Raw genomic sequence first — 17,605 nt, forward strand, 5'->3', positions numbered from 1 at the left:
GTTGTCTTTTTTTTAAAAAAAAAAATAAGTTTAAAGCTTATATTCTTGACAAGTTCAGAACTGATCTAGGTTAGGTTGCTCTTCAAATGAAAAAAGAACATTAATACTGAAAAACTAAATGCACAGTTTATAGCTCATTAGCTATGAAGTTACAGAGTGTTTCATCTACTGTCGCATAAAGCAGTCATTAAGAAATTACGGCTTCCATCCTGTCTCTGTTTCTGCAACACTGAACAATTGATAGTATCTGTAGCTTAACTAAAATGCTCTTTGCGTTCTCTCCACAAACGGCATATAGAATAGCTTATGTAAACCAAACTTCAATTTGTCTCTATTCTTTCTGAAATTCATTAGATGCTCGAAGAAAGAAAGATCACCGCCATTACAGAGAACTGGTGTAGCTCAAGAGTACAATATGCAAAACACTTAGGTTTTCCGTTAAATTTAGTGAGATCGTAACCATTAGCTTTTCACACCATTAGAAATGAGGACAGACTCCTATTTCTCCATATCAATTATTGGAAAGTCTTATCTTTAAATCACAATGGGGAAAAAAAAAAAAAAAAAAAAGAAAAAGATTTTAAGTATTATTTATCCTAACTGCTGCAATAAGCAGGGGTAAGTTGAAAAAGAGCTTCTGTTTAATTATATATCGTGAATTAGTATGAGTTTGTTGCAGAAATACAAAATCAGAGAATGGAAAAAATAGAAAACGGGAAGAGCTGAAGAACCCAAACTTTTGATTGGCAGTAAGAAAGGCTCGTGATAAGGCATCTTAAACACTAGGATCAGAGAATGTTTAGAAAGAGAACAGGGAAGACAAGCTCTTTGAGAGCAGCTTTTAGAAATCACCTGCGCCTGCGAATGTGCCTAAATCTACCAGGCAACGGTGAAGAAAATTGAACTTTCAGCTGCATTTGGCTTAAATTGTTGTATGTTTTCTGCATAGGACAAAACATTCACCAAAAAAAAAAAAAAAAAAAAAAAAAAGAGAGGACTGTGCTTTTTGTACATTTGTACGTCAAGTGCATTTTGATGAAAACTTGACTATAAAGGACTAGAGTCAGTCTCAGTAACTGCTCAACTTTGAGGCCTGGAAGAAACTCTGCTCTCAAATATAGAGGGTAAGAGCACAGCACAGGGTTTGGAAACCCACGGAGAACCTGGCTGGCATTCACGGCACACCGCCCGTGCCGAAACCGTAACGCTGCGCCTTCTGCGGCAAAGTAACGACTGGCTTCAACTCTGAGTCCACCTCCCTGGAGAAGAGGAAGGCTCTGGGACGGGCGGACTCTGAAGGAGCGAGGACCGGCAGCGCTCTCCCCCGCCGCATTTGAGCCGCAAAGCCCCCAAAGTTTGTCCAAACTATCGCCAGAGCCCGCCTGTGGGGGGAGCGGGGTGGCTCCGCCTGTGGGGGGAGCGGGGTGGCTCCGCCTGTGGGGGGAGCGGGGTGGCTCCACCCGCGGACCCCCCGGCCCGCCATGGCGCGCGCCGCCCCCTCAGCCCTAACGGTCGCGGCACGAGCCCGTCCTCCAGCCGCGGCCCGCCCACCGGCAATGATTGGGCCCGGCGATCCGCCTCTTCTCCAATCCCAGTGGCGAAGGCTGATCCTGACGTCCCCTGGTTCCGCCTACCGAGGCGCAACGGGACCAATCAGCCCCTACGGCTGGGCTCCACCTTTCCGGCCGTCTCCATGGCAGCGGCGGGGGGGCGCAGGCGTCGCGGAGATCGTGGTGGGTGGTTGCTTTCCTTTTCCAAGCCGGCGAGGCTAAAGGTAAACTAGATCTGCGTACTCCTTTATTTTTTCTTTCCTGACTTCTCCTCCCTCAATCCTACAGAATGGTACATTCCGACGGGCTCGCAGATCCCCCCTCCCCGATGGTAGGGCTCAGGGTGGCTCCTCTGTGCCCCTTCGCTGGCGCCGCCGCAGGTGGTGGCCGCTCCCCTCCCGCCCGTTTCAAGGGGTGCCTGCCGCCTCCTGCCGCCCCTCGGCACCTCCTGAGGGCTCCTGCCGAGACAGGGGGGTGAGCGTAGGGCTGCTGGGTGGGCCCGCCGGCAGCGGCCCAGCCCGGCTCGCCTCACGCCTTGGCAACCGCCCCGGGAAGCTGCGTGTGAAACGATCGCCCCTTGGTGCTGCGGGCGGAGGGTGCGCGCACTGGGTGCTTGTTTATTGCTAGTTTGTCAGCTAGGCTCCCCTAAAGAAAAGAGGTGCGTGGGGTTGTGCTCCCCGTGATGTAATTTCTCCCGTTGCCTGTAAAGGTGCGGCCTGCCGAGCACGGGTCTCGCCTGGGCTCACAGTGTGAAGTTCCCTGGCTGAGGGAAAGAGCACAGCGGGGATGCGCTCCCTGTTCAGCGATGGGGAGGCATCAGCAGTAGGCCGGTTGCACAGAAGTGTTTTTCAGAAGGTGCTGAACCATTCATCCCTAGAAAACCGCCTCTGCTGAAGGCAGCATGCACGTGTAAATAACTTGCTTTGAAGTTACCTGTGAATGGCAGAGGAGGCCTTTCCTAATGTTTTCATATCTTGATATGATCTTTTATTTCTCCCACCTTTTGACATTGTGAACATGTGATAGTTTCTTTAATTTTCCTTAATGTGTCAACAATGCAGTTCCCTCCGAGGTGAGAAAATATTACACTGTAAAACACATTCAGCCTTTTGAAAAGTGCTGTAGGATTATCATTTGCGTGCAGCAGGCAGTTAATCTCCATATCTGCAAAAAAAAAAAAAAAAAGATATAAACGATTTAAGCTATGTTTTCCATCATGCACTGTTACACTACTGAAGAGCTGAGTTCAAGAAGTTTTCACTTAATTTTTCAAGCACTCAAAAATGTAACTGGTTTAGTAGCTTAATTTACTTAGTTTAATCATGCCTGTACTTAAACATAGATTTCTATGAACAGGGCACTGTCTCTGTGAGAGGTAGTTATAAATTATATTTACAAGTATACTTCAGTGGGAGGTTTATACTTGTATACAAGTATGGCTTTGTGTTCAGAATAACATGACAGAAGGTAGAAATCACTAATGTAAACAGTAATACACAAATTATGCCAGCACATAGTTTTTATGTGGGGTTGTAAGCACGTGAAAGTTGGGAAAACTAATGTTAAATCTGAAACTTGAAAGTCAAATTTTAGTTATCTCATAAATTATTAGAATACAATAAGTTTTTTCTGAAACGTATTGTGAACATTAGTAGCATGGGTGTATTCCAAAGCATAATGTGACAATGTCTTGTGGCAGGTTTTGCATAGATAGCTGATAAATAAATATCATGCCTTCAACTTTTTAACACGGAATTGTTTAATACTGAAAAGTGTATGTTCATGGATGTTTTTGGAAGATTTTAATTGCACTTGCTTTTCCTTTTATAGAGTGACAAAACTGGGGCAAACAACTGGAAATGTCATCCTATTTGGCTCAGGAGGTTCACCTTGCTAGAAGACACGAAGAGATGTAAGTAATTGTTTCAGCGCTGTGTCCTGCCTCGCAGCAGTTTGTGTTGTGGTCTTGCGAGACCCCCGCGACTGCAGATGACCATCCTGTGAACAGTGAATCCCAGCTCTGTACAGAGCACAACGGTATTTCACCAGGGGGTTGGTGTTCCAGGAGGTGGCACTCTTCCTTCATGAACTCTTGGAATTAGCAGCCTTCCTTGCCGTTAAGGGTATTTAGGTTGATGAGGTTTTTGACTTCCAATGGTGATACTAGTTTAAGGTCCCCATTGTTAACCTCCTGTCACTGTTAAATTCGCATTTGGGGAAGGTAATTGAATTCTCTCACTCTACCCTTGAATTATAGAATTGCTTCTTTGTTGCCCTGTAAACTCAGACTGGGAAGCAAATACAGTAATGATTCAGAAAAATCTGCTTTTCTTATAACAAGTAGTACTTGCCAATGAGCAAGAGTAGCACTGATCAAGTGACCCCAACCCACCCTGTCTTTACTGTTCTGGGAGATTCGGTGCTTCTAAGCACCTTAGCATATGAGGACTGCTGGTTGCAACATTATAGCTTCATACAAGCACAGCAGGTGGTGTCTGCCTGTACCTTTTCCCTCCCCCAGCACACCCACCCTACAGCCGGCTTAATTAGCCCCATAGTTTTGAGAAAACTGGGTAAGGTAAAAAGGTTATTTTCTAGCTCCTGAGCAAAATGTTCTACCCACTTAGCAAAATGTTTTCCTTTGTAGACTGTCTCAGAGATCAGAGCTGCTACAGCAGATGGAGACTTATCTAGGAGACAAAAAGACTAAAAAGACATGGCAAACTCAAGCAGCTGATACAGCTCATAAAAGGAATGCAGCACTTTTAAATGTAAGTTTCTGCAACTACCAGGAACCGCATTGAAATGTCATGGTTATGTAGCTTAGAAAATTTTTTTTAAAGTGTTTGCTCTATAGTTATCATAGTTATCATTTGAATTCTATATACAGTTCCCTCTTCTGGAACTTGACCAGAAGTATTAAATGACAAGTCTTTATTATCTGATGGCATCACTACCTATTTCCCATGCCCTTCTTATATGAGCCTCATGGTGGCAGCTGCTACTATCTTTTTTTTTTTTTTTTTTTTTAAGTACATGTAGAGATCCAACACATGCTATTACATGTCTGCCCAAGACCCAAGAGTCTGACAAGACTCACAGCACCTCTACACTTTGATTGAAGATTCAAGGGTATGTTTGGAAATAGGGGCTGACCAGCCTATAATGCTTTGAGTCCAGGGTAGAACCTGAGTCCAGGTCCAGGTCCTGCTATGTTTGTGTGAAGTTGTGGAAGAAGTTCTTGGTTTAATGTTTTTCTTTAAAGAGGTGTAGAATGACTTCAGGAATCTTACTTGCAAGTCTGTAGGAGCAGTGTTGGGTGTTTCTGGCTCTTCCTAGTGGTGATTCTGTTAATAATAACTGTTCTACATACCTGCTGTCATATTTAGGTAAGATTTGTGTTTCCTAGGTAAATCCAGCAGACATTTGCGAATGGGCGATTAAAAAGATGTAGGTTTGATGTCAGGGACTGTAAGACTACGACCTCTTCTGGAACCCCTAGCTTAGGTATCTGACCTTGAAGCGATTGCACTTGACCACCAACATGAGCTTGCAGTTGAAAAATGTTTGTCTGTTGTTCAGGAAACAGCAAAAAACCATACCTCTTGTGCATCTTCTGTAAACTCTTCCTTATTAAGGGTCTATATTGCATGCACTGTGTTTATTGAAACATTTTTACTCTAGAAAATTACAAGATTAATTTGTGTCCCTGAAAATTTTTTGTTTCTTTATGCAGAGCCTGGTTACGATTTAAAATGTTCAGATTTCGGGTGTGTATAATTCTGCAGGCCCTCTTTGTATTTAAATGGAAGTTATATTTAGGGAGTGGCAGATAAAGCAAAACAGTTAATTAGGGATGCCTTAACCATTCTGTGACAAGGAAGATTTTTCAACTTGGACTCTGGTAAACTGGTGCATTCTGGGTTGGGGCAATCAATCTCCTCTGTACTGGGTATAGATATGTGTAGGTGCTTCAGTGGGAGGCAGGGGAAAAGTGGATGGTTTGTTTATTTTTTCCATAGTTTGTGCTCTATTGATTTAGTAATTTCAGCCATTATGACTCCCATTTTCCATATGCATTTTGCAATAGATTTTTATTTCATAAATGTAGTTTTTAAAAATTATTTGTATTTTATAAATGCATTCTCCATTTACGTATACAGGCGAACGTAATAAATGCAGGGTATATTTCTGCATGCTGAAAGCTTGTTGTATTGGAAATGTTAACAATAGCTCAGACATATACAGAGTGTAAATATTTTTGCAGTTAAACAGATATTTGCCATCTTCTGTCACATCCTCAAAATTGTTCCTTTCAAGTGTCAAAAATGTTGGTGTTTGTACGGGAAAAAAAGCAAAAACATATGTACCAAAACAAATTCTGTTGCAGGATAAAGTAGCATAAATCAGTTTAAAGCTATTAATTTTATACTAGTTTTAACAGGCGTGCACTCCTGCAGATGCTTTCTGATAACAGAAGAAAACAGGAAAAAAAAAAAATCTATGCAGAATAATATATGAGAAGCTTGAAAACAAGACTGATTAATGTGCCAGATTCAGAATATTGTTCCTGATACCAGGCACTGTACATTTCACAGTTACCATGTGGAGAGTTGTTGATTTGGCCTACTCAAAAATACATGGACATGATGAAGTGTTATTTTTTTATTTGCATTTCTGGTTTTCTGCATGTAAGCAAAATCAGTTGTTTTCAATATGTGATCATAGCAAAAGACATTTCTCTTTCTCTGTGCTCGTTGATATTTATGTACAGGAAAGAATTTCAAAATTATTTTCTAATCTGTAGGAAGCGAGGAACTAAATAATTTTTTAATTGATATTTTAACATTATAAGCACTTGTTCAGCATTTTAACATAATTATTGTGGTATTTTCCGTGATGTCTTTAGAGGGAGACTGCAGATTAGGGAAATCTGTATCATTTGGTACTTATATAATGTTGTCATAATAAAAGCAGAAATTAGACTAGTATTTATAATCTCATTTATGACATTTGTCAGCAATATTTCTTGTGTTTAGAAATATGTATTACTCTGCAACAGCTTATAACATGAAATAGAAAAATGAGATAAAAATATGCTATATAGTAATTAGTATAGGGAAGGTAATTTAGACCAAATTTGCTTTCCTTCACAGGCATCTAATTCTAGAATAATTTAAGTGGGATATTGCCAGACTGATCTCAATATAATTGACAGCTGAATTTGGTCCCCTAAAAGTGATGCATGTGTCATGCATTCCATTTTACCTCTGGGGAAGGGTCTTGAATTGTTTTTGTTTCAGCCCTTGTGGTTTTAGGGGAAGCGTTGCAAGATGCTCTCTTTTTTCAGTACTGTGACATATTAGATTTGCTGTTTTCTCCAAAGACGTTTACACTGCTGACGTATTTATTTTTATATTGATGACGGGCATTTCTTTTTCATGCAAAGTTTACCAGTTGTAGACACACAAGAAGTGCCATCTAATCTTTCAGTAGTTCCAGATATTTTCTAAAGCATACTACACCTTCCAGCAAAAATTTCTTTCACTGTCTGTCATTAAATCAGTATTCTGAATGACAATAGACTGCACAACATACAAACTAGAGTGAGCAACGAAAAGACACATCCAATATCTAGGCTATGCCAAAGTGACCTTCTGTACTAAACATATATGCACAACTGCTGTCTCCTTTCTTGCCTGAAAGACACTTGTTTCCTATCACCAGAAATATTCCAGTGATTTAGCTGAGTATATAAAGAAATAATGATCTTGATCAATATTCTTCCTTCCTGTGAAAATTCCTACAGGATTTAGGAAGAATGAATCAGAAAGGAGGAAAATCCGATGGAAGAATATGAAGTGAACATTACTGATTGACCCTTCTTTTCAGTATGGTAATAACTTCTCCAGACTTGGTCTGAGCCATACTGATAGGAGCTTCATTTGGTGCTCTTTGTGGTGTAGCTGTTCTAAGTACATGCAACAGAGAAATTCCTTGCTGAGGTTACTTAAGTCTGTGTTATCCTCTGATATTTTGACGTTGTGACTTCAAATGGCTTCCATCTTTGCTCATGTTCCCCCTTTATGTTTATCCTGTTAGTCTTTTCTCACCTGAAAAGGGGCAGCCAGTTGCTACTTCTGAGGAAGTGGATAAATCTGAGACTTAGTTTGCTCACAGACATCCTTTAGCTTCCTACAGAGGTATGCACTTTGTTTTAGAAAAGGAAGAACAGTTTTGCTTGGATCAGATTTATGATTATGTACAAGATAATACAGTCGTGCTGTAAAAGGAATTGTTGGAATCAGTAAGATGAACATTGTAAATTGGATGAACTGGGTGTATCTGTATCACTAAGTTGAACTTCAGCTAACAGTAAGGTTGTTTTTTGCTTTTATTAATCATACTCTACAGAATTTGAGTCATATTTTTGAAAGTGAACTTGAGTCAAGCACTGTTTACTTATTGAGGTATTCAGATTGGCTATTATTCAATACGAGTAATCATGTTTGGTCTCTCTTGTGGATATGCTCCTCCAGAATCTCACTCTTCTTTTCAGCGGCAGTGGTGGTGAATATTTGGGAAGTCCCTTTGGGGAATTTCCTCTCTCATTTAGTTTTTCTGTTGTACTCTTCACACCCGCTCTCTGCTCCCAACTCTGCCATCTGCTATACTTTCTTTCCCCCTCCACTCTGTTCAGCTTTGGCTTCTTCACACCCCACTCCCACGTCCCTTTCTGTCTCTCTTCATCTGCCCACCACTCAATCTCTTCAATGTTTGGGTATGGAACTAAGCCCACAAGAATGGGTCAGAACTTTAAAGGGGGAGGGCGGTTAGTTTGGGGAGCTGTTTTGATTTGTTTGTTGCTGTTGTTTTTTTGGTTATTTCTTTTTTTAAAAAAAAATATTTAGGCCTTTGTGAATCCAGCACACATCCACTGGACAAGCAGAAACCCAAATACTGATTTTTTGTAAGAAAGCTATGTGAGGTGCATTGTCATCCAAGTTTGTCTGGTGAACAGCTTGCTGCAGCTCTACATTTTTGTGCACATGTTATGCATGCATATTAGCAAGTCATCTTTGTCTTGAGGAGTAAAGATCTTGCACATAATTTGCCTAGTTACTTTACAGTTACAGTAGCTAGAATACATACTTCAGTCTTCCTGCAGCACAGAGAAAACCATTCTGTTCCCCTCTATTTCCTTAAGTTTTACGGAACAGAATTTAACTGTAATTTACCCTAGTGTCCAGAGAGAATAATGGAGTTTTACAGCAACAGTCTTATGTGGTCATGAAATTTATTCTTGTATCAAAAAGATACAGCAAACATATTTAGAAACTGTAGGATGTTAGTCTTACTAGTACAAGTTGGATTTCAGAGTGACTAAACAGAAAGATTTGAACTTGCAGTGGTGTTCTTTGAATGCTGGTTTGCTGTAATGGGTTTATTTAGTTAATTTCAATGTCTTTATGTAAGTGTGCATTTTCCTTTTAAAATTCCCAGTGTTTGTTTTTAAAATGTACTTTGCCTGTGTTTTAGGATATAGAAGCAGCAGAAAAAAAGCTGCAAGAAAGAGTGTGTTTACTTCCACATCCCGATACTGTTAAATTAGAAGTAAGTCCTAGAACTCTGTCTTTTCATTTGCTGTTTACCAAATATTTTGCTTTTTTTCCCCCTGAAGCATGTTCTTAAAGTGAAAATAATTGATTTTAAAATCCAGTGACTGGTATAGCCAAAGGCCTGTGTACTGTTGTAGCAAGCTGAACCTAAATTCTGGGGCAAGGTCCCTAGATTCTGGAGCATTCTGGTGGAAATATTTAGCAGCTTTCAGATCTGTACAAACTTCTATTTAAAAGTGAAGCCAAATATAAAAATTTATATTGTGAATATCAAAAGATTACTGTGTTTATTATGTCAGAGCTCTGTAGCTTGTTTTATATGATATCCCATTTTCAGTTTGCCAGAGAGTGTTAGCTTTACATTTCAGGGTCAAAAGTTTATCAGCATGAACAGAGAAATTGCCACTTCTCGGAGTTATTTTCTGGTTGCATGGGAGCTCATGAAAAGTACCACTACAGCAGGAACACTCGATTTTTACTTCTCTACCTGTAGTCCCTAAAACATTATTTAAAAATAAAAATTGTGAACAGCAAGTTACTCTGAGACTAAATATTATCCTGATGCAATGTAACCAGCTCACTTCACTACTCTCAAGACTTTTATCAGTATCATGCAGTGATGAATGAGTGATGAGGACAGAAGCAGTCCTGGGAACAGGAACTGGAGCACAGCTCTTCCTGATGCAAACTGAACGTTTTAACCTCAAGGCCGCTGAGTCAGATTCCCACTTGGGTTTCTTGCACCGGTGGTTTGTGGGTTCTCCGTTGTATGGTGGCTTAGTTTCCCCAGGCATAGAAGCAGGGACTGTCCCACGCTAGATTGTGTGCTAGGGCACTCTCAAAGGAGGGGAAAAGTCTAGACTTCAGCGCTGTCAGCCTGTGAGGAGGGGCGTATTGTACATTCGTTTCACACCTGCTGGGCAAGTGTTGTAATGCTTAGGCTATTACTTCAATGAGAGTCATCACTTCTTGTTCTGGTTACTGTTAAAAGTTTTTGTAAATAGCCTACTCCTATCACTGACAGGATGCACACTGAGTACATCCATTCAGTGTTTGGGGGTTTTCTTAATAATTTTTTTAGAGATATTTTCAGGCAAAAGGGTGCGTTTTTTTCCTTAGATACCTGTACATCTTGAATGATGCTAAGAAAGATGATTTCTACTAATATCAAACCTATTTTGACTGTGTTCCGAAGTAGTTTTAGACTCCTCAAGGACCTTCAAGGCACCTCTAGAGTTGTTTGGAATGGTTTTGGACTGCTTTTCCCTCTGTCCTGGGTTAGTTGCTAAGCTGCTTACAGCACAAAGACCGAAATCCACACAAATTGGGAGAATGCAGAACAATTACTTATGACTGCAGAGATGTCTACGCTCTGCAGCAGCGGTTGAATTTTAGAGAGAACAGAGTTACTATTTGAAGGAGAAGATTCTATTTCAGCCTTTTTTATACTTCTAGAGAAGAGTGCTATAAATAGTGGAAAAAGAAAACTTTCTTTCATGGTACAAAATTCTTGTGCGTGCTTTGTTCCAAAACACTTCTGAGCATATTTCACTCAGCCATATATGTGTCTGTATTAATATACTTTGAAAGTTATGGCTATAATGGATCCCCAGCTTGCTAAGTCGGAGTAGTTTTGTGTGACAGCACATATGCTTGTCAAAAAAGATTCTTTGAGTAAATCTGTTGAAGAAAATATTTTTGTAAATCTGCAAGAGCCATAATTATATCTGAGTTACATGTAAGGATCAAAATGATTAGCCAGGAATCTAATACTCTGCAGGGAGATGTTCAGTTTTGTGGCACGCTTCTTCTACGTTATATACTTAAGTAAAGAAATAAAGGCTCAACACGTATGTTCTGTAAATCTTTTCTACTACCAAACTACTTTTTTCTGAATGGACATCAATGTCTAAAAATACACTTAACATTGGTGGATGGATTAAGTGTTAGTTTAATACAGCTCTTTGATGACATTATTTTGTGGAAATAAATGATACATGGCACTTAAAATTTTCTTCAAAATCCTAGAAATGACAGAGTTATCCTTAGGATACCAACACAAAAATGATGAATGGTATGTCCATTCCACAGATTAAAAAAGAAGTTTAATTTATTACTCGGAGGCATGGGGTAATGCAGAGAGAAGGTTAGATGATACACGGTGGTTTTTCTACACCACAGGATAAGTATACAACTTTTTTTATTGTTATTCTTTGTGATCCAAATACTAGAGTTGATTACTTCATCAGTGATTTATCACATCTAAAATTTTGCTCAGATGTTTTGAACTACATTACTGCAAACTTTTCTAGGATAACCAATTTATGTAGCACTTTTTGTTTATAACACGAAACAATTTTTCTTCCACTTCAGAATTAAATTCCACTAACATACATACTTAAATATAAAGGCTGCTTTTGGAAAAGTTTATTATCGCGGAATATATTTTAATAAAGGTACTGTGAGGGTCTAAACTAATCTGTTGCTTACCACAAGAGGGCACATGCAGTCACTCCACAGTTCATGCTGCAGAATGAAATCTTTCCAGGCTGGTATTTTGTATAACACAAGAGGTTTGAAATTTCTTCTGTAAGTACATTGTGCTATTCTGAATTGCTTCACTCATAAGGCAAGATTTAATAATGCATTGCATATCTATATTGTTTTTAAACAGGCTGACACAGATTTTGAAATTGTTTATTTTTTTCTTGTATCTTTCTCAGACTCTCTATTGGGCATCAATAAAAGAATCTCTTCCCAAGTGGGAACAGTTTCTTTTAGGAAGAGCAGAAGTTCCTATTGGTTTTAAGAAAATGAAAACTACAAAACACAACATAAGCTACCCAGAAGAAGATTCACAAAAATAAATGCTCTAGTTTCATTTTGTTTTGTAATTTATGGCTTAAGCAGACAAGATCATCCAGATCAAGCAACAGAATATCCTGCCATTAAATTGTAATGCAAATCATTTAAATGAAAACGAACTATATTGGATAATTTGCTTCCATTGTCGCATTGTGTACAGTTCTTTATTTTTATTCTGTATTAGAGAAGCAATCCTTGAAGGGGCTTTTAGGAACAGAAGTGAGAAACACTGGTGTATAGAAACCCACCAAGGCAATTGCTTTTTCAGTATGAGAAGAGTTTTAGACTATTTTTAATCCTTTGCTTCTACATATAAGTGCAATAAGTAAAGACAGATTCATGCATTATCTTTCTTCACTGCAGTCATCTGTGCTGTATGCCTCTTTGTGGATGAGGGAGAAAGGAGGAATTTACTGTTAACAGGAAAGGCAGGCTGTTTGCATCAGACAGAGTAGCCTTGGTTTAGCACCAGGGATCTGTGTAAAAACCCTCAGAAGAGCAGTTGTGGAAGGAACACCTTGAATTTCCGCAATGGGTTTGCCCTGATTTTTGTCATTGCCACTTTCATAGCTTCCAAACCTCACTCTAGTAACCACTGCTGCTTTTCCCAACCTCCTGCTGCTTACTTTGCGTTTCCTGTCTAATGGGTGGGTAAAGACAAGAAACAGTAAACAAATCTCTAGGGTTTTTTGCTAATTCCAGGCTGCTCTTAATGCTGTTTTCTTTCTGTTGGCATAATCTACAAGTGAGAACTTTTGCTTAGGCATCTAAAGTTTGAAAGAAGCAAACTAGAGGGTAGCTGGTAGTGGCTGACAAAGAACCAAGCATATGTAGAAGCTGAGGAGATCATATTTTCATTTTCAGCTATTGAACAGCTCCTCAGCTTCCTCCTACAGAGGTGCACTATCAGTGAGCTTTGACTGTACAGTGGGCTAACTCGGTATGAAAATTTTGCTGCCCTAGTGCAATGCTTTTTAAAGTAACAGTTCAGTGAAAAATCCTTCCAGGTGTGTGACTTGGCCTGCAGAAACGTAATCCTTCCTAAGCAAAGAAGTCTAATAATTTTTTCTTTTTTTTTTTAGTTAAGAACCTGGATTTGAGTCAATATATTGTTAAAATTTAATCTTCCATGCAGCAACATATTTCCACCCCCAACGTGGAAGTAGGAGAGAAAATTCTTACCTCTGCCAGTGTTTGAGTATATGAAAATATAATGATTACAAATTTTGCTGGTCTACTAGTGAACTGATCTATGCATCATCTCCTTGCTACATAGAGATATATCCTACTACTAAAAAAAAAATGTATATCTATGCAACATGAAGTATCACTGACACAATAAAATCAAAACTTCAGCTGTGATATAAAATTGTATGTTTTCAAAGGGAATATTAAGAGTTCATTTAAAACTTTTTCTATTGAAGTGTCCATTAAACTGATAAGTTTTTACAGAAACTGCCATCTTAGAAATATCCTGTTGAGTGGGTGTTGGTGTTTGTAACAATAACGTTGTTTTCATAATATGTGATGGCAGATTAGCACGCTTCTCTGCAGTGTTGTTAACAGTTGTAATTAAGGAATAAACAGTAAAGGGTGTCAGTCCGATGACAATTTCATCTATAGTGTCACAATACAAAATGTCACAAAATATTAGAACTGTTATATAACTACAAAAATATCAAATTAGGCTTTCATTTTACAAGCAAAGAGCTTAAAAAAAAACCTGGCATAGAGACCATTGCAATTTTATACCTACTCAGTGTTCTGTCACAAAGACAACTTGGTAATATTTTCTTCTGTAAAATCACAATGTGGCTCTCAATCTGATTTAGCAGGAATGTGTATGGATCTTAGAATTGCAGAGCTCAAATTTAAAAAGCAAATAATTGGAACCAGTTGAGCAGACAAGAAGGGAAAAGCTATTACACATGATGCCCAGAATGAAGGGATGGGTGAGCAGTTAGTTGCTAACAAAGACTAGGATTCATCCTGGTCTTTGCATCCAAAGTGAAATCACTTAAACTAAAATCTGGGCCCCTAAGTACTTTATACGTGTGAATAATCTGGGTCTTTATCTCTTTGGACTCCGCCTAAACACTGGGACACAATGCAGATGCTGACTATCTCCTTACCCCTTTTGATTTCCCGTGGAAAAGCTGAGCGTGTGGACTGAGGCTGTGGCGCCGTGAGAGGCACCTGTGAGCAGTGTTGGTGTAGTTTCTGTGCCGCAATTCACTGCTCAGATAGTGTGTTTCTGATGAGTTTGTTGTTACTGGGCAGAGATTAAGATTAAAATGGAAGTATCTTCAAATAAATAAATTACTTTTTTTTTCCCTGCAGCATAGCTTTAGAAGCAATAGGACAACTAGTGTGTGGAAAGCTAGATAGTAACGGGGGGAAAATGAAGAGAAACAGTTAAAGCAGGAATGTGTATAGGTGACTGCTCTCAGAGCCAAGGGCCTTCATGTTGGCCTGTGGTCTGACAGAAATAAATGCAATTGCAGGTGACTGTGCACCAGCACAGCAGCAGGGAGGCACATGGTGGGGCCACTGAGGTGCAGGAGGGAGAGCTCCCTGCTGTGGCACAGACCTTGGGCAGGGAACATCATCAGATGGTGTCTCCTGTTACACTTAGGTTTGGTGAGTGAACAGATTAATTTACTGTGGCTGAGCTATTTTACCACTTGCCTTTCGATAGATACAAATTTGAGAACGCGAATGTTAGTTAAACTAAAGTGTGTTTAAAAAAAAATTCTTTTTTAAATCCTGAAACCTGATTGATAGTGATATGGTTTAAGATTGGCTTTAAATGAGATCTTGACTAGGTATTCTTCACCGAGTCAAGGCTGTTACTTCAAATGTATCGATTCTATGTAGTTATACCCCATCTTATCCCAAGATTTTTTATATATATATAAAATAAAATATATTTTTATATATATTACATTTTATATCTCAAGTAATTTCCTACCCCTCTTGGGTAAATTTTTTTTTTTTCCCTCAGAACATAACCTGTTAGTGTGCATTCCTGACTTGCTCCTCACCCTTCTGTGCTAAAATATATGTATACATAAACTGCAAGGGTCCTAAGAGCCTGTTACTTCTTGTGCTTTTCTGGTGGTGGTGGTGGGAAGCAGTTGAGAGAAAAGCAGTAAGGAAAACCGAAGGGTTTGCCTGTTTGCGAGTTAATCTTTGAGTATCTCACAAGAAGAAATAATTAATCATCCTTTTTTAAGTTTATGCACAGATGAGTAACCACAGTACTAACCCAGGAGCACAGCCTGTTCACCCATCTTGTCACCTCTACCATCACATTCCCGAGCTTTTTACTTTCTCAGTTACTCTGGCTGTGGGGGCAGCAGCAGAAGGCATGTTAGTTTTCCCTAGGATAAGAAATTTCTTACTCCGCAGAATCTTTCTCAAGCCTATTAATTTCATTTGGGAGCACATATGAAATACTAAGAGGGTTTAGAGGCATGGTATTTGACACTTACTATGGTATCCTCTTGATTGTATTTATTCAGGGTCATGTTTTCATAGAAGCTGGGACCTAGATTTTAGGCTGAGCTTATAGTTCTTCATTTCTGTCTTTTTCATTCACATAGAGCAGGTCGGGGATGTAGATGCTCAGTTTGAGCTTGTTGGTACTGAAAAATAAGAAAACCAAATTTGAAATGGAATGTACTTTTAGAGGTTACATCTGAAAGAAAACATTATTTACTCCATAATGGTAATTTTCATAATATTTTAATAGTTGTGTTCAGATACAACTTGACCTTAAATATCACCCCAAATGCAAGCTGTTTTAACATATTTGTAATGCTAAGGTCTTCATTACTGTAATATTCTGTTTGCTCAAGGATTATAATCCGTGGATATACTGTGTTACCGTTGAAATAAAGCTTTGATCCTGTAGTCCCTGCCTCTTGGACGTCAGTGTTACATAGCATGGACGAGTTGGATGTGAATTGGCACCTGCTGTAGCAAAGAGTGTGGACAGTCAGGAACGCCAGTGATAAACACTTTGGTTCGGGCTGGTGTTTATTTTCCTCAGTTCTCTGATACTGATCTGAAATATTAATCTGCTGAGTGAAGATTAGAATCTGAGAAGTTTACTGCTGAAAAATCCAAATGTCATATAAATCCCAGATCGATTATTTGCACTCTTTCTATTGTTTCACAATAAGGGTGAGCTGAATTACTTCGGATATGTGATTACTAGCAAGGTCAGAATAGAGATACTTAAACCCTTGCAAAGGAGAGAGGTGGGGAGAAAAAAAAAAAAAAAAAAGGCAAAAAAAAAAAGCACAGGTTCTTTAGTGCATCCTCCTGCTGTGTGAAGCTCTTTGTCTTTTCCATAAATAGGGTGATTTAATTTGGGAATTTGCTACTCCTTTTAAACACAGCTGAAACAGCTCTTGAAAATGCGCTAAACCGTACCCGCTGTATCTGTCGTCTTCCAGTTGTATCTTTTGCATTTGAGTTACTTTGGATACGTTTGTTTTTAACGCGTACAGATAGGAAGTATGCTCACTTCTCCCCATAAGTTTTACCACGAGTGATGATGATCTTAAAAATAAACGTGTGGTGTTCTTTCTCCTTACTCTCCGTCGTATCACCTACCAGAAAGCCCTAATAGGCAACAAAACAGTGTGAGACGGTATTTACATCACACTTTTGAAACAGATTCAAGCAGAGCCAGCTGCCGTAAGATTATTTTACAAATATATTACGAATTAATAAAAGGAAAATTTTGCCGTCCTTTAAGGAAATTACAGTCTCCTTGGCTAATTACATAGTCTAAAGCCGCAGTAAATTAGTACCTGCCTCACCGCGGTGTTAGGAAGCGTAATTTTGTTTTCCAGACTTGTATTTCTTTACCCATTTAGTTTGTATGTGTTCCCAATAGCTTCATTCACGGTGCTCTAACTGTTGCTCAATAAAAGCTTCCGGAGGATAATTTGCTTAAGTGAACCACATGCCTGCAGCTTTGTTAAGCGCGATCTAACCTGCGCGCTTGCCCGGCAGCTGCGCTCACCTCCGCTCCGGGGCTTTGCGGGCTCTGCCCGAGGGGTAGGGCTGCTCCGAGCTGCGGGAAACCCAAGCCAAGCGGCTGTGCGGGGGGGAGAGAAAAAAAAAAAAACAAAAACAAAAAACCACAACAAACAAACAAACAAAAAAAAAACACACCACAAAACCAAACTCAAAAGAGCATTTCTCTGTCGTTTCGGAGATGGGTCTGGGGGCGGGGAGGGCACCGGGATGCGGAGGCGAACACGGGGCGGGTGTCCTCTGCCGCCTCACGGCGCTCAGGGAAGCGGGTCAGTGTCCTTGAAACGTTCGGAATACCAACCGTGACGGCAGAAAACGTAGCCGCGAATCCATAGGGGAAGGGTCTGTGTATGTGAAGGAAACTGTCGCATCCCCCCCCGTGGTCTGTGAGCGGTGTTTAGAGTGAGCTTAAACAACCGCAGCGGCTTTACGCTATTTCTCGGACGTTTCTTTCTATGAAGTTTCCGGGTACACTTGGCTTTTTCCTCTATAATCAGCTTTCTTTTGCTGGATTCATTC

General features: G+C 39.7%; 1 protein-coding gene across 5 annotated transcripts; it reads left to right on the forward strand.

Moving 5' to 3' along the window:
- The first annotated feature begins 1,682 nt into the window (after nt 1–1,682).
- Nucleotides 1,683–16,167, forward strand: CEP15 (centrosomal protein 15). 5 transcript variants are annotated; one of them, XM_074913792.1, is made up of 5 exons: nt 1,683–1,774; nt 3,381–3,462; nt 4,198–4,321; nt 9,090–9,164; nt 11,893–16,167. In XM_074913792.1, exons 2-5 carry the CDS (start codon nt 3,410–3,412, stop codon nt 12,034–12,036), a joined length of 396 nt encoding a protein of 131 aa, XP_074769893.1. In that variant the 5' UTR covers nt 1,683–1,774; nt 3,381–3,409; the 3' UTR covers nt 12,037–16,167. The 5 variants fall into 5 exon arrangements, with proteins under 5 accessions (XP_074769893.1, XP_074769897.1, XP_074769894.1 ...); XM_074913793.1 differs by lacking the exon at nt 1,683–1,774 and adding an exon at nt 1,942–2,208; XM_074913795.1 differs by lacking the exon at nt 1,683–1,774 and adding an exon at nt 1,942–2,146.
- Nucleotides 16,168–17,605: the final 1,438 nt, after the last annotated feature.

This window comes from Athene noctua, chromosome 10 (assembly GCF_965140245.1).
Source record: "Athene noctua chromosome 10, bAthNoc1.hap1.1, whole genome shotgun sequence".
Lineage (NCBI taxonomy): Eukaryota > Metazoa > Chordata > Aves > Strigiformes > Strigidae > Athene > Athene noctua.